This window comes from Phaenicophaeus curvirostris, chromosome 1 (genome assembly GCF_032191515.1).
Source record: "Phaenicophaeus curvirostris isolate KB17595 chromosome 1, BPBGC_Pcur_1.0, whole genome shotgun sequence".
Classification (NCBI taxonomy): domain Eukaryota; kingdom Metazoa; phylum Chordata; class Aves; order Cuculiformes; family Cuculidae; genus Phaenicophaeus; species Phaenicophaeus curvirostris.
The window spans coordinates 62,627,994-62,654,124 of NC_091392.1; the positions used below are offsets into that span (position 1 = coordinate 62,627,994).

A 26,131-nucleotide genomic window follows, 5' to 3' on the forward strand; every position below is an offset into this window, starting at 1 on the left:
AGAAACTGTATCAAAGGCTTTACTGAAGTCCAGGAAGACCACATCCACAGCCTTTCCCTTGTCCGGTAGTAGAGTCATTTTATCATAGAAGGCGATCAGGTTAGTTTGGCAAGACCTGCCTTTTGTGAACCCGTGTTGACTGGGCCTGATCACCCGGTTCTCTTGCATGTGCTTCATGATAGCACTCAAGATCACCTGTTCCATGACTTTCCCTGGCACTGAGGTCAGACTGACAGGCCTGTAGTTTCCTGGGTCCTCCCTGCGACCCTTCTTGTAGATGGGTCAGCCAGCCTCCTGTCCAGTGGAACTTCCCCAGTCTTCCAGGGCTGTTGGAAGATGATGGAAAGGGGTTTGGCCAGCACATCCGCCAGCTACTTCAATACCCTTGGGTGGATCCCATCCGGCCCCATAGACTTGGAAGTGTCTAGCTGGGCAAGAAAATCTCTAACCGCCTCCTCATGGATCATGGGAGCTTTGTTCTGCTCCTCTAACTCCTGTGTTTGTACACAGAGGGAACAACTTTCCTTACTATTAAAGACTGAGGCAAAGAAGGCATTAAGTACCTCAGCCTTGTCCTCTGCCTTTGTCACAGTTGTTCCCTTTGCATCCAATAGGGACTGAATATTCTCCTTGTTCCTTCTTTTATTGTTAATGTTAATTTTTTGTTATCTTTCACAGACTGGGCCAATCTGAGCTTTAGTTGGGCCTTAGCCCTCCTGATTTTTCCTCTGCACAATCTCACTGCCTCCTTGTAGTCCACCCAAGACACCTGCCCCTTCTTCCAAAGCCTTCCTTTTCTTTTTGATATCCCTCAAGATTTCTCTGCTTAACCAAGCTGTTCTTTTTCCCCACTGGCTCCTTTTCTGGAACATGGGGATGGCTTGCTTCTGAGCTGCTAGGATTTCCTTTTTGAAGAGCACTCATCTCTCCTGGGCTTCCTTGCCCTTAAGGACTGTCTTCCATGGGACTGTGTCAACCAGCCTTCTGAACAGTCCACAGTCTGCCTTCTGGAAGTTTAATGTGACTATGCTGCTAATCCCCCTCCTCACCTCACCTAGAACTGAAAATTCTACCAACTCATGATTGCTTTGTCCCAGGTGTTCTCCAACCATGTCATCCCCCACAAGGCCTTCCCTGTCAACAAACAGCAGGTCCAGGAGGGCGCCTTCCCTTGTCGGTTCACTCATCAGCTGTGTGAGGAAGTTGTCTTCCATGCCCTCCAGGAACCTCCTAGGCTGCTTCCTTTCTGCTGTATTGTACTTCCAGCAGACATTCGGAAGACTGAAGTCTCTCACAAGGACAAGAGGTAGCGATCTTGAGGCTACTCCCAGTTGTTTATAGAACAGCTCATCATCTTATTATTCTTCGCTGGGTGGTCTATAACAGACTCCCATCACAATATCTGCCTTCTTGTGGGCTCCTCTGATTTTAACCCACAGGCACTCAATCCTGTCATCACCATAATCGAGCTTGAGGGTATCAAAGCTTATGTGCTTGTAAGGGGGCAAACTGTGGAAAGTACTAGTCATGCCATGGGAGTTGGCACCTGGAGTGCAGTTCCCGGGCAAACACTTCTATTCATGGTCTAGACAGTCCACAGAAGAACATTAAGGGCTCTGAAGGACAGAAATTACTCCGATCTGTGGTTCTGGCCCTCTTGTGCAGGAGAAAATGTTCATCCGGGTAGCAAAGTGAAGTAGCAACACTGCTGATGTCAACAAGGCCCACTGCAGGGTATAATACTCAAGAGCAGACTATGCATATTCGAGTCATGGACAGCTGGAGGGATGATCAGACTGGCATTATTGAACTGATAGGTGCTACCTTCAGGATATTATTGTGCTAGAAACATGGCCTGCTCCTGCTTCACATGATGCCCTAATCATATTGGAACTGATCTGCGGTGACAACAGATTCTCCTCCTTCCCTTGGGCTTTGAAAGAAAGGAAAGATACAGGCCGAAGAACTGTGTGGCTTGTTGACAGTGTGCAAAAATACTGTCATTAAGTTGTTCTTGTGGTTTTAGGACATGTTTTTGGAACAAGAAAAACTTGAGGTAGATGTTACAGAGAGTGGCCATGTAAGGATCAGTCCAGTGTCATTCACCTCAGGATTGCAATTGTGCAAACAGACCTAGCTGAAGGTTTTAGGCTGTGGAAGTTTATCCCTTTGAAAGCAGTGAGCCTGCTCCTAGGTGGGTGTGACTGCAAGATCAGTCTGCCACAACAGCCCATAAAATCCCAAAGGAAACTTATGAGAAGTGGGCATTGGGCATCTATCATTTCCTCTTTCTTCCTGCTCTTTTCTTGTTTTTCTCTCCTCAACATAAGAAGGATATGGAACTTTTGGAATGGGTCCGGAGGTGGGCTGTGAAGGTGATGAGAAGAATGAAGCACCTCCGCTATGAGGACAGGTTGAGAGAAATGGGGTTGCTCAGCCTGGAAAAGAGAAGGTTCCAAGAAGACCTGATAGCAACCTTCCAGTACCTGAAGGGACTACAGGAAAGCTGGGGAGGGACATTTTACAAGGTCAGGTAGTGACAGGACGAGGGGGAATGGCTTTAAATTGGAGGGAGGAAGATTTAGACTAGACATTAGGGAGATGTTTGTCATAGTGAGGGTGCTGAGGCACTGGCACAGGTTGCCCGGGGAAGTTGTGGATGCCCCCTCCTTGGAAGTGTTCAAGGCTGGGTGGGGACTTGAGCAACCCGGTCTAGTAGGAGGTGTCCCTGCCCATGGCAGGGATGATCTTTAAGGTCCCTTCCAACCCAAACCATTCTATGATTCTGATTCTATGGTTCTTTTTCTCTCCTCTTTTGTTACAAAATTGGAAATGGATGTGTCATTTTTTAAACATTGAGCTCTAAGATAATAAAAGTAGTGATAATACCTTCTACTGAAGCCAAACAGTAAAATGCTTCACTGGGCGCTGGTGTAGAGGGCTCAAGCTGTCCAGTTGAGTGCTGTATGTTGTTGATATACCGCCCCCATACAGACTGGAACAGCTTAACTTTCTCTGTCACATCACATCTTTGGCTTGAGGTCAGTGAAGCTGTTCCTTGAATATTCAGTATTGCCTTAAACCAGCCCTGTTTCACGACACGTGCATTACATAACATTTTCAGTCTTTAAATCAAGTGTATGTGGACCTTGCGTTCATAAACTGTGCTGAACTGACAGCTGCAGCAGTGGGCAAGTCCTGCTTTAGTTGTGGAAAGGTCGAACTGCTGGTAGTGGCAGCTCTCCGTATGCTATGGTGCGGTGACAGCTTCATGAGTCCTTTGTTAACCATTGTGCAAGGTGTGGTGTTTCTCCGCTTGGCTGACAAGCTGCTTCCAGCTTGGAGCTTTGTGGAGCTCATCCCTGTTCTGACTCAGGGCTGGGGCTTGCCACCAAATTTTGCTGCCCTCTAGGAGCCTGCCTTCTGCTCGTGGCTTCTTACCTTCAGCAACAAAATATCCTCAAACATTCCCCCACCTTGCTGTTCTTTTTTTTTTTTTGGTGTCTGCCCTGCACAATGTGATGTCTTACTCTCCCCAACTCTGCCAGCAGAGCAGTTTGTGCAGCGGCTGGCTTGTCTTATGTTGTATAAATTGTGGAAGTGTTTATTTGATTTAAATTAAAAACAAAATAAAATTGGCAAGGTCTTTTGTCAGGCAGATTGGCTCCCCAGTCTCTTCCTCAGTAGGGTTGCAGGCAGTGGGAAAGGGGTGAGAATAAGCTCAGTGGGCAGTGAGTAAGGATCCCAGCCAAGCCCCTTGTGTTGTGATGCCACAGCCCATGGGAGCCACATCTCTGGAGTTGCAAGATCAACCCAACTCCTGGGATTTATATTTGTTACAGTGCTTTTAGAAATTAGGCGCTCGGGAATTTATTTGCCTTCCAGATAAACTTACTTGATATGCCTGAGACACGTTTTCAGGGCCAAAAAAGGTGCAGAAGAGCTGCAAGCAGGTAGCCTTCCCTTGTGAGTGTTGGTGTAGCTGGATATGGCTCTAAAGACCAGAGATGGCTCACACAAAGTGATGAAGGGGTGTTCCCTCTCTACACTTGGCCACAAATTCAAGGTTGCCCTTAGTGTTCAGATGTACTGTAGCTTTTACAGCTGTCAAGGAGTGCAAATATAGGTTGTGTTTCCCAGATGCAACTTGAGTTGGCTGACTGCTGAAGACCAGACCAATGAGTCCCGTCATGGAACTGGTTTCATGTCTGTGGGATGCCCTGGCAAGGGTCAAAGAGCTTCAGCTCTTGGTATGTTCTTCGGAAGAAAATGGAGAAGCAAAAGCATATTAGGAAGGGCAGAAGCAGCAGAAGTGGTAGAGATTGCAATGACACAAGTGCATCTTGAGCCAGAAGTTACACTACTTTACATTTTACAGAGTATGTTTAAGTACTGCCATACAGTGTGTGCGTGTACCTGACAGCTCTCTCCTCCCTTTTCGGCACTGATCCTAGTGCACAGATATGCTAAGACGCAGTCTCTGCCCTAAAGAATTTGCACTGTAACTGGATGCAGCTGGAGGAGGAAAAGGGTACCAGGGCATGCAGTGGCTTGTCCAAGGTTACACAGTGAGATAAAATAGAGAGCAGCAATTCCTGTCCTGCCTCCAGTGCTCTGCCTGTTGGATACCAAGATCCAGCAGCTTTTTATGCTTACTTACTGTCTTCTGTGAAGCTGGTTGCTTTAAAGTTATTGATTATTTAACCTTTGAGTTGTCTCTCATAGAGGAAAGTTGTAGTAACTGTTAATATAGCAATTAATTGAAATGTAACCAGAGATAACATAGCGAAGGCAAAAGCAAGATCTAAGCCAATCAGTTCTTGGCATAATGTAATTAAATGAGGCTTAAACATAAAAAGCATTAGTTCAGCTTTCATGGCATGAATTGGTTTGGTTTTCTTAAGAGCAGTTGAGGAAATACAGAATAAAAGAGTGAACTCCTGATCATTTTTAAATGGATGGGAGCTTTGCCATTGATTTCAGCAAGACTTACGTTCCTCCAGCCTTGCATCAGCAGAGATGCTGAGCTGCCTACCCTGCCTACGTCATTCTTGCTTGCTGCTTTCCCTCCTTACTCACTGTGCAGCTTCCTCTGGTGCTGGATGTGTCATCGAAGTCACATAACCCCAGCACTCAGGGAGGAATGGGGATGAAGTAATGCTGCTGCCGAAATCCAGACCTGCATTGCATCCTGATTTTAATTCATCATTGGGTATAGAAGTCAGATGCAGTCTCTAGTGCTTGCTGTTTCAATCCATCAAAATAAGACTGCTTGTGTGCTTAACTTTAACCACGTGCTGTAGTACCATAGTAACTTGGGTCTGCAAAGGCTGAATTGAGTGCAATACCCTTTTTCTCTGGTTTTACTATTACTGTTAAATGTGTATGTTGCAACCAGCACTTCTATGCAGTTTTTTTGCCTTTTGGAGAAAAAGAGAGGAAGGTTGCTAGCAGTTCAGTTGGCCCTCACAAGTCTTAGAAGTGCATGTCTGCTGTGACAGAGTGGGCTGAGTGAATGATGTCCCAGACTTTCCTGCTGCTGTGGTTGCCTGCAGATAATTTTCTGCAGGACTAGGGAATCATCTCAGAGCCACATCTGTTTCTGCCAAGGACCTGATCCTGCAAGCTTCCCGCATGCACAGCTTCTCTCGTAAATTATGAGCATGCAGAGCTTCAAGATTGATCCTGTCATGACAATTTCCTGGCAGAGGGAAGAGACAAACTATTTTTAAATGAAAGCTTTGAATTGGATGAATATTGCAGAGTGCGGCAAAAAATTGTGTCAAAACCCTGAAATCATGGACTCGGCAGTTTTCTCATGCCAGTGGTTTTCTTCTCTTCATGGTTTTAAGGCTGTGTTTTTTGGAGGACTGGGCTAAGCATTTTTCAACAAGACATTTCTGTTCTCCCTGGTGCACATTATCGCAGCAGAATTTTCTGTGTGAGGTGATGTGCTGTGATGTGTTCTCAGGGGTGGGACTTTGCAACAAAACCTGTCTTACACACAGTCAAAATGGTTCTCCCTTAAGTTTGCCCAGGAGTTCATTATTCAGCCTCCTTCACACCCCAGATTTGGTTTTATTTTCCTACCTTGGTGTACATTTCCAAATCCTCCTTCCAAGTTTCAGTGCTCAGTAGCCACTTGGGAAAAGCAAATAAGAGAAAGCATGTGATTTCTTCTTAACGCTGGAAAATTATGTCCTCTTTTCCCCATCACTCGCTTTTGTATAGCTTAAGAATGACCCAAAGGGCTCTTGCTCAGATTTTCACTTAAAATAAACCATCTGATTTGATCTGGGGTCATTATTTCCCCCCAGAGCACTCTCAAGAGTGATTTGAACATGTGAAAACAGGCAGTTTATAACCACAATTGTTTCCCTTCCTTTGATAGAGTGGTCACTAGTCAACAAACGTAAAATTCACTGCCTGGAAGGGAGAGGCTTTAGTTAATTAGTTATAATCAGTACTGTGCTAAGATACTCACTGCTGCTTGCATGTATATTTACCCGCTAATCTCACTTGCTTGCTTTGTTCATCCCAATCCATATATTGTGGCTGATTCCTCATACTTGTCCTGCCCAGAACCCACATCAGTGCAGGGGAGATGATGAGCATCTTTCTCTTGGGCTATTTTCTGTACTCTGGAAACGTGAGGGCCTGAGTAAGCCTACTTCATCAGAGGTTTTGCTTTTCTAGCATGAAAATTCCAGGCCCTGCCTGGGCTTACACATTGTCATTTTGCTTGCATGTTTATGATATTGTCTTTTAGCAGTTCCCCCTCCCCCTCCGCCTTATTTCTTCATCTGTGTGTCCTTTTCATAGAATCATAGAATAACCAGGTTGGAAGAGACCCACTGGATCATCGAGTCCAACCACGCTTTTCCACGCTCCCATGCTGTTCTGTGCATTATCTGACTGCCTTCTTCCTTGTTGCAAGGAGCTGTGTATCCCTGCTGCTCTCTACCCAAGAGCACGTGGCCTTTGGTGCTACTCTTCATTGTCCCCACTGGCCATTTTGGGGACTAAGGGGTTTTGGCAGCCTCCAGGAGCTGCCTGTAGGTTGTTGTGACCCCAGCCCTGGCGTACTGCCTCTTTTGATGCTGCCTGTATACCGTATTTGCAGAGACCTGTCTCTGAGGATTAGAGGATTTGTGTGCCACATGAGTATTTCACGCCATGCTATGTACACCAGGCAAAGTCCGACCTGGCCGTGAGCAAAGCATAGGATGTTGTCCTACCCTTTACTGTTTGCATATGTGAGGTTAAATGAAAGGGAAAACCAACCTGGCATGCTTTTTGGTGTGAAAACTTCGGGGAGAGGCAGCTGGAAAGCCTGACATTCACCCAACTTTTGGGTTTTTTTCTAGGTGACCTCGTGTCTCGGGCAATGCATCACCTCCAGCCCCTCAACGCCAAGCAGCACGGGAATGGGACACCAATGCATCAGAAGCAGGGATCACTGTACTGGGAGCCAGAGGCACTTTACACTCTCTGCTACTTTATGCACTGTCCACAGATGGAGTGGGAAAACCCCAATGTGGAGCCATCAAAAGTCACTCTCCAGACCGAGAGGTAAGAGCTACTTGCATGGTGTTTAATGTCGTGGCGAAGAGGTTTCATTAATAAATCAGCCTAGCTGGCTAATTGGTAATTACAGTTTGCACAGAGAGGCTGTGGAGCAGACTGGTTTGGTTTAGGATCACCTCTTTGAAATCCATTTCTCTCACCGAAGCACTGCATGGCTGACCCAATATATATCAAAAGTGACACCCAGTGGCTACATATAGCAAATTGGTTCCAGATGTGCACTCGGGAGAGATTTCCTTTTCCTTTCGTTGTTGCTCAGCTATTCTGTGTTTTGAAAAAGAAAATGAGAACTTCTATTTCTGGCCTAGCAGGTTTGGGTTTAAATGTGTTTTTTCTCTGCATTAATAGTGCTCAACAGCTGCAATTGTGGAAGTGGAAAATGAATAGAGTAGTGTGTGGAAAGGAGAGGTTGTTAAAGATCCTGGGTTCCAGCCATGCTAAGTACCAGGGCACAGGAGTAAACTCGGGGCTGTCCCAGCCCAGGACGTGGCAGGGTTCAGCTCTGCTGCCGTTGTCCCCTCTCCAGGGATGGCCAAGGCAGGGGAGGCACATCTGAAGTGACTCAGGATTTGTCGTGAGAAGGATTTGCCGCTGAAATCAGTGATGGGTTTACCAGATGCTGGTAGGCAGGCAAGGTGCCCAGTGCAGGGCAGGTCTGCACCCAGGCACTGCAGGGAGCAACCAGGACAACTTGCTGGCCAACAAAACAAAGCCATCTCCTGTCAAAAACCTCCAGTAACACAAATTTTTTACTTGTGTGCTGAGGCACACTGTGCTGTTTCCTTGCTGCACTTTTCTCCAGCCATAAACCAGGCTTCCCCAGTACAGTGGTAAGAGGAGTGGCTGGTGCTTGGAAAGTGCTGGATACTCAATTTTAGAGTGGGTATCATGGTGGTGCAAATGCCAACTGCTTTTTCAAGTTGAGCTCCACGTTTACGTCCCAATGTATATATCATGTGTGAGCCAAACTCTAATTTGCACATGTGCCCTGAGAGCTGTGCACACTGGGCTTGGTTATTGTTTCAGTATGAGAACTGCATCTCAAAAGCAGCATTTTGGAGTCTCATCATATGTATAATCATAAATGGTGTATATAATTTGATATCTTAATTGAAATACTTTTATATCAATTCAAAGAAAAGTGTACAAGATGAAATTCTGGCATTAATGATGTTACTGGGAATTTTGCCATTTGCCTTTGGATGGCATTTTGTTTCTTTTCAAGTTTGGGTCGTTCCGTGAGCATGTTTGTCACTTTTTGTTCTATTGTTTCCAAAGTATGAAAAAAACCCAGAAGGGAAATGACAAGAATACAGAATTTTCTGATTTTTCTAAATTATTTTTAATTTAATGATTTGCCATCCAGCCTTGTTATTGCAGAAGACCTAACTCATATCCAAGAGTGGTTAGTATGCACAAAATATAACCAAAATTAGAAAAAAAAAAACCCCGCCTGATCTGTAGTTCCCATCTGTGGGAGTAATGTCACTGGAACCAGTGGGAATATAAAGGTGAATAACACCGAGGCTCTGGTGTTGTAAGATTTCTGCAGACTTGCCTGTGGAAAGTGAAAAGGGCAGGAATATTTGAAAAATCACTTCTAGCATTTGCTTTAATAGGTTTTCCTTTCTCTGAGGTCACCTTAATACGTGTTCCCTTCGTTAGAGCTTGAAAGGCCGATTATTTAAAGCAATTGTTCTTTGCTTTATTTTGAATCCTCCATCTGGCAAGTTGTCTTCCTTTGGCAGGGCAATTTAACAACTGTGGTGTGCGGTTAGGGCCAGAGCAAGTACTTGGTGTTATTGCCAAGAACTTGTGGTCACTTTGGAAAGAGCAGATATTCATTCTGTTGCCTAATCAAACATGCGTTAGTACTTAGTGCTGGTGTGAGGGCGATGTAGGGTTAAGCCTGAGCCTGGATATTTCCATGGGGTTCTGCTCTGGAGCTTCACCAGCTGGATGTAACAATCCTGTGCTGCTCAGAAAGGAGACCTGTGAAGTCAACTTCTTTTTAGTGCTCTGAGAAGCCTTCCTACCTATTTCCTATCTCTTGTTTTTTTAATGTGCAACCATGCTTTGTGGTCCATGACTTCTTTCTGGTGGTTTCTGTGATGGGGTTTTGCATGTTGTAAGGGAGCGGTTTTGTTAAACACGACGTTTTTATATACAGACTGTTTGCCAGCTTTGTGCCTTACTACGTGCCACATCCCCTCTCTTCATTTCCAGCTGCAACAAACGCTTCTGTATTGGAAAAAGGCCAGAAGGAAGCAGGGAGGTCGAGGTGACTTCCTTCATTCTTGGCTTTTCTGTATCCCCACTGCTGTAGAGAAGCCAGGTCTGTGTGGATCTGGCAGTATTTTCATGAAATGGGGGTTGCCCTTGGCTCATGTGAAATCAGCTTGGCTAACATCTTGGCCCCCTTTTCACCTGACAGTGCATGCCCAGGGTGGAGAGGGTTGCAGGATGAGGCCAGATAGCTCCCCCAGCACTTGCAGGGCTCAATGGCCCCTTCAGAGCTGCTCCCATGCTTCGCATACATTTCTAGCTCAACTGGATTTTGGCTCTGAGCTGGGTTGAGCTAGGGAGCTGCAAAGGCTTTATGTGTCCTTCTGTGGAGGTGGGTACGGGAGGGAAGCCGGTAAGGTGGCATTCCTGCCTGGCTTAGCACTTTCCAGCACACAGAAGAATATCTCCCTCGGAGTCTTGCGGGACGCATAAAATGGGATGTTTGCCTTTGAATAAATCCAGTGCTTTGTTTCTAAGGAGTGCTTTCTAGGGAGTGTTTCTCTACGTTCACTCTTCATGAAGGGAAAAAAAAAAGAGAATATGTTGTGGTTTTAATAATGTTTATCTTTAAGTAAAAATAAAAGGGAAGAATGGTTATATAGCAAAGCTCTTGTGTGTGTTGGGGTGCCTGCTTTCATGAGAAGAGGAAGTGGTAGGAAGTGGCTAGGATTGCTCAAAAAACCTGGAAGAAATGCCCTACTTCCTAAATGCCAAGAAACCCAACCATAAGATGGATGTGTGACTCCCTCCCACCTCAAATTCATATTCTTTTGTGAATCTGGTCACTTTGGAAGACTTTTTTTGTCTGATTTTTTTTGTCTCTGTTTTTGGCACCAGCACAAGCCGGTGCTGTTGGGGCGGATTGTCTAATGACCCCAGCTACATCTAGATGTCTATTTTGGCAGACATGGAGGTACAAAAAGGTGTTTGGACTTGTTTATGGGCATTTTGGCAGCTGTTTTGGCATGCATGGAAGTACATGGAGGGTCGTGGGGTGGACCTGTTTGTGGGGTATCACTTCCCTAATGCACCCAGCCACGACATGATGGAGACAGTTGTCTTGTTCTGGGTGTTGCCTGTGAAAGCAGTGCTCCTATGGTGCTTCCACCTATGGGTGGCGGTGGATTATTAAGGTTTGTTCATTCCTTTGCTTTCCCAGGAATTAAAAAAAAAAAGAAGAAGAAATTATAGATGAGCCTACTGTTACCAAGATTTTTTTTCTTGCTTGCTGCTTCTGGTTTAATAAAAGCATCTGTCCTGCAGTCCTGTTTTGCTTCTCAGCCTCTATAAGCCTTCCAAAATTATTGCAAGTAATTTCTTAAGCACCGGAAAGCACAGAATCTGTAGTTGCAGATTTGTGTGGTGTTTTTTTCCTTAAGTGGTTCCTTACCCACTTCTATCCACAGCTGTATTGACAAAGTCCTCATTACTTCCTAACTCTCCATGTTCCCCATTAACAACTCATTGAGAAGCAGCGGCTCAGCAGCTCAGCCGGTCCAGATCCACCCATTAATTCTGCTCAGATGGCAGCAAAGTTCCTTCTGCAGCATTTCGTCTGCCACTCCACCTCGGAGGAGCATTAACTCCCTGTACCACCCGAAAGCCTTTAGCTTTTCCCCTTGGGTCTTAATTGAGTTGGTGGATACGTGCTTGGTTTTAACCTTCTTCTCACTTTTCCTTCACTACTTTTCCTTGTATGTAAAGCAATCCCTTAGGCAGCTCCCATGGGCTAGTGCTTGCTTTTTATTTTTCTACTTGCCTTGCACGCTTGCACACACAGATACACAAATATACACATCCCCTGCACGCATTTACACATGCGAATTGTGGCATGTAGTCATTTGTGATTAATGGGAACGGTTTGGGTTAGCAACTGAATTTAGTTTCATGCTTTGGATAGTTATTAGTGTACCTGGCTAAGAAATAGAATGCAACCCTCTTACTGAGAGGAATATTCCATTGCTATAAAATAACCTGAAATCATCTAAAGCACCTTCGTAACTGGCACAGCCATGTCCATTGTACAGTTTATAACTATAGAACAATTTCAGTAAGAAGATAAATAGGGAAATGTGTTCTTAATTTAGATTCTCACATGGTACAAACTCCATGGTTAAGACAATCTCCAGCAAGGGCCAGCAGAGAGTAGAGGGAGTGCTAGGGAATGCTGATGAAGAAAGGTAAAGCGCTAGCACTGGGAATGAAGAAGTCGTGCTATGAAACTTGCATGAACCTTCCAATATATATCTGAAGAAGGGATTACACGTGCTTGATGTGCCAGTATGACATAAACCTATGTAACTCTATATAGTTTTATCCATTACTTAATTGAAAACTTTAGACGGTAAAACTGTGGCCACACTGAACTCAAAATTAACACCACGGTTGATTTGACTGGGAGCCACTGAAAAGAAATCCCAAATCCATCCTTAGTGCAAATCCTCTCGCTTTGCATACTAAATACAGACTTCCCACTTGTGAAAAATCCCTTCAGAAATGGTATTGGCAGCTGCCTGCACATGTTACAAGAAACAGTTCAGGCAGTCTTTGTAGCTCTGCTGTCAAGACAGTAGATCCTTGCTGGACTGGGATTGTGTTTTACACTTGATTTATCAAGCTAAACTTACGCTGTCTGTGGGATGGCTATAGGTTTTTTTAAATAGAGAAAATTCCGTGCAGCACTGCGAGAACAGTGCCTTACTCGGGTTGTTGTGCACCACGCTTCCAATGCTGGAATTTCTTCAGGGGTTTATGCCACAGACAGTCATGTCAAATCTGATGTCAAAACTGCCTAGGAAGTATTTTCCCGCTGTGGTTGCTGGCCACGTCATCATTTTGACTCAGTAACATTTCAAGTCTTGGCAGTTAATGTTTTTAATGCAGGAGAGGCCACAGAGGCGGCACATTCATATGCTAGATGTGAGTTCAGAAACTGTGACTTGCAGATAACCTTGTGCGGAATCTGGTGCACTGATGTCTTGGTGCATGAAAGCATAAGGGTAAACCCTCCCTGCATCTAGGTGGGTCTCACTAAAACTTGCCTGAGAGCCAGGAGAATTGATTTTTCACCCTGAACAAAATGCAGAATTAGCTATTTCAGAGACTGATTACTTGAGTCACCCTTAGCTGGGCTTCTGGGGTGGCAGAGGAGCTGCCTAGCATGGGACAGCTGTGTGGGTTCACAGGGTGCATTGGGTCCCTGAGCAGGAGGAGGTAATAGCAGCCTTCTAAAGGCAGCAGAAAGCATTTCCTTGCTCTGAGGACAAGTAGATTATGGTGTAAATATAAAACAAGAGTATAAAACCTAGGTGAGGAGCGTTCAGAGGTGAGGAGCATGCCATCAGGAAGATGGTTCAAGTCTGCATGCCAGAGAAGGTGACAGGCAGTAGTCCCACCTTTGGGACTCTTGTCACCTACTAAAAACTGTCACCTGCCAGAGCGAAGCTCGGAAGAATTCACTCCCATAATGGGAACTGGGAGTAGAAAGTGAGGCGGGACACCGCTTTCCTGGCAACGGTTGTCTGTCCAAAAAGGTGGATTACTCTGCAAGGGAGAAGGAGCAACTGGAGAGAGGAAGAACTGCTTAACCTGCTGGGAAATCAAGAAAAAGAGGGTAGGTGTGCATGGCGGCCCTGGTCTTGAAGGACTAGGTAGCAAGGTGGATCATGAAGTCAAAGTCAGTGGGCAGCAGATAGTCTGTACCCTGCAAATGTGTTAGGGACAGAGTAAACACAGAACCAGGGTTTATTTGGAGCTGGGATTTGTAGGAGTGCTAGCCCTAGTGCTTTGCAACTGAGGTGTTATACCAGGCAGGGTCTAAAACATCAGTCTCCTCTCAGACTATACAAAAATAATGCAGTGTCCTATTGCATTTTAAATTGCACATTTCTCATGCTCTTCCATCTGACAATTCCTTCTGTTTATATACAGGTATGCTACCACTGATAACAATAATAATAATAATAATAGTTAAGCCTGAGCTATTGCATATGAATGATGGAACTTTCAGTACCTCTGTGTGCCAGCCTGCCGTGGAGGGAAATGATGAGCAGCACAGAACTAACACACATGTCTCAGGAGGAGTGTAGGTTTGGGACAAAAGGTGGCATGAGTGGAGCAGGTTGTGCCTTACATTTAGCCCCCTCTAATAACATCTGCTTTCCTAACGAGCCATTCTGTAATTCTAAGAGTCCCAGAGACATCAGCCCTGCAAAAAATGAGAGAGGTTTGAAATCTTCTCAGACACAGGGGTTGCTGGCATCTGGAGTGGTCCTCAGCCTGCTCCAGAGAGGAGGGTGGGTGCAAGTGGGGAGCTGCCGTGTCCAAGGGCAAGCATGTGTGGTATCTGGGACAGGAGAGGAAGGTAAGGAAGGCAAGCAGCCAACCCTCACTGGGGAGTGCTGGCTGGGTATTGCCAGCAGATGTCTGCAAGGCACAGGAGCTTGTGGGTTCTTGAGCCATCCTGAAATAGCTGTGAGAGAAGGGCATGGGGCAGCAAGAAGGAATGGGGAGGGATGCTGTGTGGAGGGAGGATCTGACAATGTAAGGGTTTGGGGGTCTCTTATAATTCCCCTTTCTGTTTTAGTAGGGATCCAGAGAGGGAGGGCAGACTCCAAAAGGAGCCAGGTGTCCCCTAGCCAAGGACAGGGAAGACAGTGCCCTTTGGGATCTGCTTTTTGTTGGCCTTCCTCATCCCTCTCCCAGCTCTTTTGCGTGGAATGGAGATTGTTTTGTGCAGAGACCTCTCCCTGCATCTCCATCTGGCATGTTTTTCTTCTTCAATAACAGCTCAGAAAATTATACTAAGCCTGTACTGTAATCCTTCCTTTATTTTGGATGTTACTTAAATTCATGTTTAACTTTGAACTGCAGTGAATTAAAGAGGATGGGAGCTTGCTTTTAAAGTTAAGCATGGGCACAAAGATGTGCTGGGGGGAGATCAGAGTGCTTGCTGACCTGCAGCCCTGTAAGGTGCTTCTGCAGCGTTTGAGTTGCTCCTGACTTTCTGCATCATTCAGGCAGAGTCAAGTCCATCATGTTCCTGCCATGGTTAGATTAATTAAGACATGTGCTTCCAAAACATATAAGTAGGTGACTTATCTGCTACGTATCTGCTCTGGAGCACAAAGGTACCCAAGTCTCCTGGTTGTTACTTGCTTTTGTCGAGCAGGGGTAAACCAATGTATACGACAACGATATGATGCATTTGTGTAACCTGTTTTTGCATGGTGTCATTTGAAAAGTGAAATATCTCATACTGATGTCTCACATTGTCTTGTAGGTTCTCACCTCCCTGTAGCTTTGTGTTCCTCTTTCTCCTTTGGCACACAAATAGCAATTAAAAAAAAAATCCCCTTCACGTGATGCATAGACTCTTGAAGGGTATTTTTAACCTATTGCACTCAACCATATTTGGTTCTCTTCTCAAAATACAAATTCCCTGACATGCTCAGATATGCAATGACTAGGGGGAGGGAGAGGGCCTCAGGAAAAGAAATATGATTTTTTTCTGAGTGAACGGCATGTCCTCATGTATGGGGTGAAATTGGCTTCTAGGGAAAATCCCCTCGCTTCCTCTGAACACCAATTCTCTGCCCTTTTGGGATTTATTGCACCAAATAGCCACATTCGTTTCTCTGTTGAAGTTTGCAAGACGAGGAATGAAAACTACAGTTTTATAATTCAGTTCTCACAGTTCCTGTAAACGATTTTATTTGCTATGCTCCTTACTGTGGTGGGGCAGATCTGCAGCTGAGTGAGTTTCTGACCTGCGTGAGAGCTGAGAAGAAAGCATAAACCCCCGAACCCGCTGTTAAGGCATGGCCCTCTGCTCCTCTGTTTACCCAGCAGATGTTATAGGAAAGCTCCATAAAACCCTGTCTTCATTTCTGTGATCCAGACCGTGTTCACTCATGCAAGCCATAACCTAGAATTGAATTTCCGTTTAATTGTTTTCCTGGCACCAAGTTTCATGGGTAACTATATGCATTTTCACACTTCCAGTGTGATTTTCAGCTCCCTGGCTGTAGATCAGCAAGTGATGAAAAGGACTCCCACTGATCACTTGTCCCCAGCTGCTTAACACCACGATAGAGAGTCCTTTCTGCTCCAAACACACATAAAGCAAGTGACTTGCTTCCCAGGTCATCTACCAGGAGCAGATGCACCCCAGCTTCTCCCCTGTCCCTCAGACCGCCACCACCATCATGACAAATGAGCTGTGTTGTGGAAATCAAAGCTGTGGCAGATGATGTTCTGTCTTTATCTGCCTCCTTGCATGACTGCAGCAGGTCTGGGGAAAGCAAAAAGCCTTGGAAGTAAATGCAACCTGGTCTTGAAGTGATGATGTGTTTGAATAGAGTAATGGTGAAAGTGACAAGTCGGCCAAAGATGTCATATTTCAAAAGGAGGTTGTTAATTTAAGCCATGAGATTTGGGAACACTTTGTCCCAGGGAAAGTTAGTGGCCTCAGGGCTTCTCTGTCCTTCGGTGCTTTAGAAATACATTATTCTTCCTTAAGGATGTTAATATCAGAGCTATATAAAGTCAGATCTTCAAAAGAGAAGTAAATGGCATAAAGAGCTAAAAATAAGAAAAGGATATTCCAGAATCAACATTCTCTCAGGGTAGATCCTTTTGGGGTAAAGCTATATGTTGAAAATGTAAAGTATTTGCCTACTGGGCACCTCATCCAGAAGTCACTGGTTTTTGTTTGTTTGTTTTTCCCCACCAAGTAAAGGGACCATGTACGGAAGGCAATATCAAAGGAGCAGGAGAAGTGAAGAGAGCAAAGGCAGGGGATGATGCTGCACTAAGAGGAACATTTCCAGTATTAGGATGATATACTGAGCTAATAAACAGAGGGAATATGGGAATATACAGTTAAAGAGGAGGGGAAAGAGAGCCACATAGGAAATGAGATTAAAGAAGAAGGTTCAGGAGAAGAAGGTAAGAGTAGGTTAATTACAGACATTCCTTGAGGACAGTAGTAATTTGTAAGTTTCATCTCTTTTTTTAAAAAAAAAATGTAGTACTCTGTTAACATCCCTTAGCCATGGTATCTATTTTACAGTGTGGATGCTAACAGTTTCACTGTGTCTAAATAATTTTCAGCAGTCCTGACTAAACACAGGACTTCCAGTATAGCTTTCAAGTCGCTCCTGGAGAAATTTATTATTTTTTTAATGATTTTACAATTTTTAGAATTTTATAGTGTGTTTTTAGAAAGAGAGATTTCTTCTACCCTTCGTCATCCCTTCCCCACACAGGCTTTGTTTCCCGTGTACAAGCCACAGCGGAAACACTTATTTTGGACACCCCAGCTAGGAGGTGAAGCAGACACAAAACCTTATTGGGGATGAGAGAGAAGTTGCTGCAGCCTGTATTGCTCTGGGAATTTTGTCTACTTTGACGTAACAGACAGTGACCTTCCAAGATGTTCTACTGTTCAGCAGTTTTATCTCCAAACTAGGACTTGAAGCTATGGTTCTCATTTAAGGTTTGGTATCTTTCTCTTGGTCCCCAAATAATTTTTAGCTTAGATGGGGCAAACTGTGTGCTGTGTGTTACACCTAAGGCTTGTGCAGTTCTTGCTAGGACAGGTCTTGGAAAGTTAAGGACCATGTCTCTGATAGTGTCCATGCTTTGCTCAAGTCAGGGCTGTGGCCCGGAGACCCACCATCCACTTTAGGGGGTGAGTTTGTGTATTTTTGCTCAAGTGGCAGGAGAGCTGGTAGCCCAAGGCATAGTGGTTTGATACTGCTAAAAGTGAAATGAAACGGTCTGATTTCTGGTGCTGCTCACAGATAACCTCAATAATACAGTGGGACCCCACAGCAGAAGTCCCCACTTTCAGCACTGAGCACAAGGTGCACATTGCATTGGTAGGGGGTACTGGAGGCTTCACTTACACCTCACCTCTCCACCCATAGCATCCTGTGGTTGGGGCATCCCCACTCTCTGCCCTGGTTCATTTTTCCCATCCCTATTGCAAAGTGGGAGTGTACCCAGCCCGGTGCATCAGCCAGAGCGGAACATGGTCCTATGCCAGGTTCCAGCTCTCTTTTCGGGATACACCATGCGAAGGATCGGCAGGGAGGGCAGGCTTGCCAGGTGGGTGCACTGACCTCGCAGGAGCCCTATAAAAGAGTGTGGCTCACAAATCTCACTCTTCAAACAGTTCTGCTTTGGAGACAGGGTGAGACATCTTGATATAGGTCTGCTTGAAATTTGCTGAGCCAGTTTGTTCTCCCATGCTTTAGTTTTGCTTGTTTCCTTCCCTCTCTCTATATATATGCTCTCACATATATATACCCCCATTCACACACACACACCCCCGCCCTCTCTCTCTCTCTTTATACCTGTTATTTTGATGCTGTTGTACTGTAGCATTCATGTCTGTGTGCTTTCCCAGGCCGTTCATTGTGCTGCCTCCCCTGATGGAGTGGATACGGGTTGCTGTGGCTCACGCGGGGCACCGTCGCAGCTTCTCCGTGGACAGTGATGACGTACGGCAGGCAGCGAGGCTTTTGCTGCCGGGAGTTGACTGCGAACCTCGACAGTTAAAGTAAGTCCACAAAAATAATCAGCTGCTTTCTGCAAATTGTGCGTCTCTTTCCTAGTGCCAGTGAGTGAGCTGGCAGGCAGAGGGCTCTGTTATTGCCTCGAGAGGTGCGTGGATACTCTAGCATATTGCTGTGTGCGTTGCAAAATCGGCTCCTGGTATTTGCTCACATCCGTGGATAAGCCGGCTGCATGGTAATGGGTGCCTGAATATCTCACAGCTGGATCGAGCCCATAATCTGCTCATCAGATATCATCTGGTTGTGGTTTTTTTCTTTTACTATTAGGTTCTTCTTGCTAATGAGGGGCTGAAACATTCTGCTAATTGTCTGCTTCACGTTATTTTGCTATAAAATACTGAGATGTAATTGGCAGGGCTGCAGATATTTTTCAGTGCTTTGTTTTCAACATTAATGCTTAAAGGGCACATTTAAACTTATAGGTAAGACTACCTCTTGCAGTAAAACTGTATTTTTTATGCTAATATCTTTTCAAATTACTTGTAAATGTCAGCCTAGATAATTTGGCTTTTTCGTGTATAAAATGTGACCTTTTGGTTTTCTAATGAAGTCTTAAAGTATTTATTGCCAGGATATGTTTTTAGTGTCTGTTTTGCCTTATTATTATGTACATGTATAAAAGCATGATCTAGGGCTGCTCCAGAGTCAAGAATATATTCGGTTTTTATTTTCATATGAGAAGGCATTCTGAATCTGCGATTTGCTCACTGGTGTTGCTTCACAAATTTGTGCATAAACACCAGTTTTGAGCAGTTTGCCTTTTTGTACAACAGTAGATGCATTCTTTCCTGCAACACAGAAAGCAGAGGGTTGATCTACATCATTATCTGTGACAACTTGCATCGAAGCAGCTGCCTTATGTTGACTTCGGCCTTGACATGCTCTTTTACCATAGAGTAGGATACTTTCCTTCAAGATCTGCACAGGTTTTTTATTGTTGCAGCTATTCAATATTTAATTGAAGAAATCTGTTTAATTTTGAAAGTGAAATCTTGAACGTTTCAGATTTCAAATCTTGGCTGTAATTGCTTCCCTTTGGTGTGACCATCTTGGCTCTCAATTCCAGTAGGTCAGCAATCTGTGTCACTACTGAAATGTCAGGACTTACAGTTACTATGCACTTTCTGAAGACCTAGCACTTGCTTTTAAAAGGCACAAGTAATTTAATACCAGTTTCAGTATTTAGGTAGGATTTCAAATAAAACAATAATGTTTCTTCTCAACATCATATGTCTTAATAATGAAGTTAGATACAGTTAAATATTTGTGGATTTTAAAAAACACTATGTCATTCTTAAAGTTATGTTTTGTCAGTGTGTATATGTCATCAACTCTCAGACAATTTTCCAGGTTTTTCAAAATCATTTGAAGTTGGGGTGAGTAGTATTGTGTTGCATAAAAATTTGTTAATTATGAGGAACAAATTAGCATTTAGTTTAAAGTTGCCATCAAGAATTCATTTCATAAAGAATGTATGTGGTGGCTGTTGTCCTACTACTCTTGCAAGGGAGAGAAAGCCTGAAGAGTGCAGCCTGGGATTGATTTTTCAGGTGGGAAGAATGAAAAGAGAAAACATTCCTGTGACAAATTCTGGATTTTAGAGAGACCAGACTTTGTGATGTAGTCTAGTATTAGACTACAGGGTCCCAATTCACCCTCTGATGTCCCAAAATTAAGATCTCGCTCTACTATGCTGACAGAGGTCTGCAAATGAGTGTTCACGTATGTCGTGTTTTATTTTAAGGTCTGTGCCTTCTGCCAGCATAATACAGCAGGTTCTTTGCGTAGCTGTGAATCGGTCCCTGGCTGCCTGTAATCCTGAGATCAAAGGAAGGACCAAGCTTTTCAGAAGAATAATGTGAAGCGTCAGAATGTTAATTTGAAACCTTGCAGCTTGTAATTTTTTATTTGTATTTGACCCTCAGCACTTGTAATTTCCCAGCTTTCATGCCTCCCCATTAGGGAAGAGGAGTGGGTTTCCAACTATCAGCTCCTCAGCAAGCATCAGTTCCATAAATGCAAACACTGGAAGGGGGGCAAAAATGCAACAACTTTGCAGGAGATGGCTTTTAAAATAATCAGTGTGACGAATGACAGCTGGAGGATTTTAAATGCAGTTAGCTTGATATGTTTTGTGGCTTTTATAGAAATGGCTTAGTAAGTAGACCTTGAAACTGGTTCAATTTCTAGGCTTTTCTTAGCAGTCTTCTCGCTAAAATATAGAAACCTGATCCCAAAAGTACCCACGGTCCCATGGAATATTGCATCATTCCATGGTGTTGATTCACAACTTTTCATTGCAAATGCATCAGCTTCCACACTGGAATAGCATGCATATGGGGAAGAGGGAGAGAAAGAGATTGGCATGATCTCAAAGGCTATGAAGTTCAGGATCAGTTCAGATAAAACCCAAATGTTCAGTTTCTTATCTGAAGTACGGCATGGAGGTCTCAGCAGATTGGTGTGACACTTCCCAGCACAATCACATACTCCAGCAGTGAGGTTCCTGATATGTGGCTTTGTAAATCATCTCTGCTTTCTTCCTGCCTTTCATTCCAATACTTCCTCTCTTTCTCTGATCCTTTTTTAAAAATCCATCCCCTTAATTTCATAACTTTTTCATCTCCTGAAAGAGGACCTGCTCTTGCTCTGGTTAGAGGAGGTAGGGAAGCTGGAATCAGGCAGGAGCTGCCTGTCTCCTTTCTGATCTCTTTTCACTTTACAGCAGCAGATATGCCAAAAAATTTCTTCCTTTTCCCCAGCTTTGGAAGATGAGCCAGGAATATAAATTTTCACCTTCCCCCAGAAGCGGAAGCTTTAGGTAAAGCAGTTGTCTCCACCTTTTGCAAAGAGGCAGGTTTCACAAATGGACTGATTGCTCAATGCACAACAGCTACCTGAGATGAAAGCCCGAGCTGTGTCCAAAATATTCTTTGTCACAGTGGGAGACTAGACTTAAATAAAGCCTTGCTGTACACAGACGTTGTTGGGCCACCTGAGGCAGCTGGATGTGGTCAGTAGAGAACCTTGTGCAAAGTAGCTCTCTGCATAAATCTGGCGAAGGTAGGTGCTCTGCTCCCTGCTCTAGACTTTTTATTAGTGAAGGCATCAGGGATGAAGCTAATCTGTTGCAAAAAAGAGCCCTGGTGGTAAAAGCTGGGTTGACCTTGTGTTGCCTTTCTGCTGCAATAAGGTATCATCACTTCTCAGTCTGCACTGGATCTGGGGTACCTTTCCTCTTGCTCCACCTAAATACAAGAAGCCCTTTGCATGTCTGTCTTTCCCCCATTCTGTGGGACATTTATTTAAAGAAAAATCAAACCAATGTGTTAGACGTGCTGGGAAGTATTGCTAACAGATGACTACATCTGGGGACTGGAAGCTGATGGCGGAGAAACAGAGCAAGGGAGGCGTGTCCTGTATTGCTCAGCACAAAAACTGCTGTGATTTTTGCCAGAGTCAGTGGCTTCATTTCTAGTTGCAAGGTATTATGGCAATGTTGGAGGATTTAAAGATACTGGAACAAACTGACTAGAGGGAGGCGGTAATGTCTTGCTACGGACAGTTACTTGGTCACTTCCACACCTGGCTGGATAAAAATCTATTTTCTGGTCAGTCAGAGATTTAAAAAAGAATATAGTCTGGAGTGCAAGTGTGCCTGCAGACACACGTGCTCATTCTAATACCAGAAACAACAAAAAATGGAGGAAAAATCCACAATCTTGGAGACCTGAGTACAGTTCCCCTCCACAAAGAGCAGTCCCCATGTGTTGTTTGAAATATTTTCTTTTACTGTCAGCATTGCCTCGGATCTCTTTGCTTCCAAGTCATCCCCTTTCTGTCTTCTCTGGGGAGAACTGCTTTTATGCTCAGATGTTTATGGGCCTGGCAAGCATCCCCCATGTCCCAGAGAAGGGCTTTGTGCTCTGCTGAAAGGAGTCAGGTGGGCAGTGTCTTCGCTCCCGGTACTCACACTGGAGCAGAGGCAGGCGTTTCAAGAGATCCTAGCTCGAACTGTCTGAGGGTGGGGTTCTGGCTCTTGAACCTCAAACATCCCAGCTGGACATCTGACCTCCAGTTTGACTGTAGAAGGAACGGCCAGTTCAGCCATCTCCCCTAGCCCATGTCACATCCGTGGGATCCTTCTTGGCTTCTGAATGAAGAGGATTGTTGAATGTAGCCCCATGGTACCGATAGCCTCCAGGTTACGTGTGAGGCTGTGTGTTTCTCTGCAGCCAAAGGGTTGTCTGGAAGACCTCTCATGATTGTTAGTCCCCTTGCCCAGCAAGCGAATATCCTCACTGAGGTTTGGAGGAGAAGCAAAGTTTAGTCATCTTGAGGAATGTTTTCTTGTCCATAAATGAAGAGTCTCATGTCTCTCTCTTGAATGCTGAAGATGCAACGTTGATCCTTGTGTCATTCATTACAATCCACCGGTGGCCACAGCTGTTTCACTGGAGGCAGGTGTTGGCAGGAGGAGACCAAGACAATTCTGTAAGGAGGTTTAGTGTCTTTTTTGGGAGTTGTACCCAAAGAGCAGCAAAGGGAAATAACATTTCACCATTAGATGCCTCACAGGTGGAGTCCCACAGGGGTCTGTTTTCTTCTTGCTCCATCCCATATTGATGTGCAGCATGAGGAGAACTCTCAGGCTTTGGTACCAGGGTGCCAACAAGAAGCATCATGGTCCCTTGTTTCCAGGTTGTGGTTGTTGGGGTTGGACTCAAGAGGATAGAGCTAGATGGTGAGATTTGCATGCTGACCCCACTGGTGTGGTCAGAGCCCCCCGTCACATTCCAGTCAAATTTAGTTGGAGGTGGCAACATTGCTGCCAGTCGAGGCAGAGCTGGAGAGCGCAGGAGCTGGGGTGACACGACTTGTGTACAGACAGGGGGCCGTGATAACTTGATCCCCTTTAACTGCTCACTTGTACACTGCAGCAGCATTTCTGAGGCATGGCTGAGTTCCCTGAGGATGTTGGGTTCACATGTAGCAAACACAGCAAATATTCCATTTCTTCTTTGACTGGCTGTGAGTCTGGGTCCTATCTTTGCTCCTGACCATAGACATGACACATTTTTCTCCTCTTTTCCAGGGGTACATAGGTGAAATTTGTATCTATAAGTGCTGGCCTTCAAAAAGCACCTGAGGGGTGTGCATTAGTGCCAATGGAGGCCATCATCCAAGAACTTAAGTGAATACATTGCCTCTGTTTTCCGGAAGAAAATCCTTGGGGGGAAAGGAAAAATAAATTAAACCAACAAGGTTATGAAAATGGAATAAATTGTAGTCAAAAGGAGGGCAAAATATGCAGCATAATGCACTCAAATTGGAGAGACCAGATAACTTCTGTGCCAGCGATGAGAAATTGCTGCCTCGCAAAATCAGAGGGTCAGAGGAAAATATTTTTAACAAAGCCCAGCATGGTGCTGTAACTCTAAGGATTAATAATAGTAATGGCCAGTGTTTGAAAAAGATGAAAAACATCCGAGGAAAATTCCAGGCTGTTAGTGCAAGGCCTTAGAATGTTTTTTCAAGCAATGACTGATTAAAGACATGTTGTTGAGGGAAAAATGAGATAAAATGTGACACAGATTTTCTAAAGATAGATCTTGCCAGACTAATCTAATAACTTTTTGATAAGATAACTGATTTTCTACCCCAAGGAAATTCAGTAGATTTCATCTATTTGGACTTGAGTGAATGATTTGATGCAGTCTATGCAGGGAGCTATTAGTTAAGATGGAAAAGATGGGAATAAGTAAAGGAATTGGAAAATGAGCAGGGGCTGGCTTCCAGAGAAGTGGCAAGGGCTAGCTTGGCTGCAGTGGTGTTACAAGCAGAGATCTTCTGCTTTCATCTTAAAAACTTTTTAATTTTCAGAAAGGGCTTTGGCACGAATCTGAGCAACGTGCTCGTGAAGTTAAAATTCACTGATGCCACGATGCTGAGAGGCATTGTCCTGACAGAGAAGATTTGGGAAATTATCCAGGAAAAAGCGGATGACCTTGAAAAGCAGGACAAAAGAAGAGGGATGAAATGCAGTTTTCCACAAGTGGAAACATGTGGAGGTTGATTACTAAAACACATACTGCTGTGCATATCTGACATATTTGATGTATGTACAGAATAATATATACTGTATTGGGAGCCGAGTATTAGAAAAGTGGTGGTAAAGACTGTAGTGCAATATTTATTCTTAGAATGATTGTGAACCACAAAGGAGGCTTTTTCCTTAGCTATGAAAAGAGCAAATGCGTTTTGAGTATACATCAGGAGAAGTATTTCCAGTAGAAGCAGGAAAATATTGGTGCCTCTGTAGTGGAAGTAGCAGGCAGTGATGTGGAATCACAAATCCTGTGTCCAGGTCAAGAAAATATTCACATTGGACCTGGTAAAGAGAAACAGTCTGGGGTGATTGGAGTTTTAACAAAATATTCTCATGGAGGAAGACTAGAAGAAAGGGGCTATTCAGCTGAGTGAGGTGAATGCTGAAGGAGTGTGTGACTCTTCTCCAGAAATACAGCAAGAGTATAAACTCCATGGAAGGAAAAATACACTTTGTTTAAAAGGCAGTATGGACACAGGAATATCTGGATATTAACAGGTCACAAGTAAGTTCAGGCTGAAGTATAGATGGGTGAAGGCCTTGCTGCAGTATAGAATTGGGGTTTAACCCTCCGCTGCCCTGTGACAGCATCACATGGGCCTCCAAGTTACATTTACAGCTCTGATGCAGAAAGGTCTCTGGGCATTAATTGCAGTGTCTGAGTGCCTTTGAAACCTGTATTTAATTGAAACTCAGCCCTTATTTCCATTTAGACTTGGTCTGAGAATATCTAAGTCTGCTTTTCTGTCTGGGACCATCCCTCTTAATGAAGGCTTTCTAGGAAAATAGGATTATTGACCACTAAAGTGAGGTTTATTTAACATGGGAGCATCCTTGGGTCATTCTAGAGAGTTTTCTTAAGACTGTGGAAAGGGAAAAATACAGCAGCATAAAGGGAAGATGTGCTATTTCATTCTTTCAGAGCAGTCTGTACCATTTGCTGTGTCATCTTAATACTATACACACATATGCAATTCTAACTTGAAAGTGAAAGAAGAAGAGTTGCATTTAATGTTTTATTTATGGAAATCCTGTGCTTGTACTAGAGCATGAAAATATAAATAGCTTGAATAAATAGAGATTTGAAGGCAGAAAAATATTTCCACTGCTCTTTGCTCTCTCTTAAAATGTGCTGGGTAAGGGGCTGAGTTTCTGTAGAGGAAGAGAGTAGAAAATTGCTAAGATATTCTGCTATTTAATTAGATACAGGCACTTTTAAGTAAGGTTGGTTGGTGTTTGCCCAGCTCCTTGAAAGTCCTTGTTCTGCCCACAAATTTTCACTAATCTTTTAACACCAGCCATGGCTATTGCTGTAATTAGACACAAAAATGCCAAACCAGCAAGCAGTAGCAAACAAGCTACTTGACGAATTCCAGCAGTCCCTTAGGGCAGATGGTGCCAGTGGATGAAGGAGATTTTATTATTTAAAAGGTGGAGCATGGGTTTTCTGAGGTGAATCTCAACGTCTCCTGCCAACTGTCTGCTTGAAGACAATAATAATAAATGACTTATTGAAAGGGATGACCTTATCCTCATGCTCTCCTTCACTTTCAGGGCAGAACACACT

The 26,131-nt window shown here is 44.2% G+C and overlaps 1 protein-coding gene across 2 annotated transcripts in view; it reads left to right on the forward strand.

Moving 5' to 3' along the window:
- ABTB3 (ankyrin repeat and BTB domain containing 3) overlaps positions 1-26,131 on the forward strand; it is a 184,649-nt gene that overhangs the window by 115,324 nt on the left and 43,194 nt on the right. For both annotated transcript variants that reach the window (XM_069859654.1, XM_069859645.1), the window contains exons 3-4: positions 7,368-7,572; positions 18,287-18,439. In XM_069859654.1, coding sequence (XP_069715755.1) covers positions 7,368-7,572; positions 18,287-18,439 — 358 coding nt within the window. The remainder of the gene's footprint in view (positions 1-7,367; positions 7,573-18,286; positions 18,440-26,131) is intronic.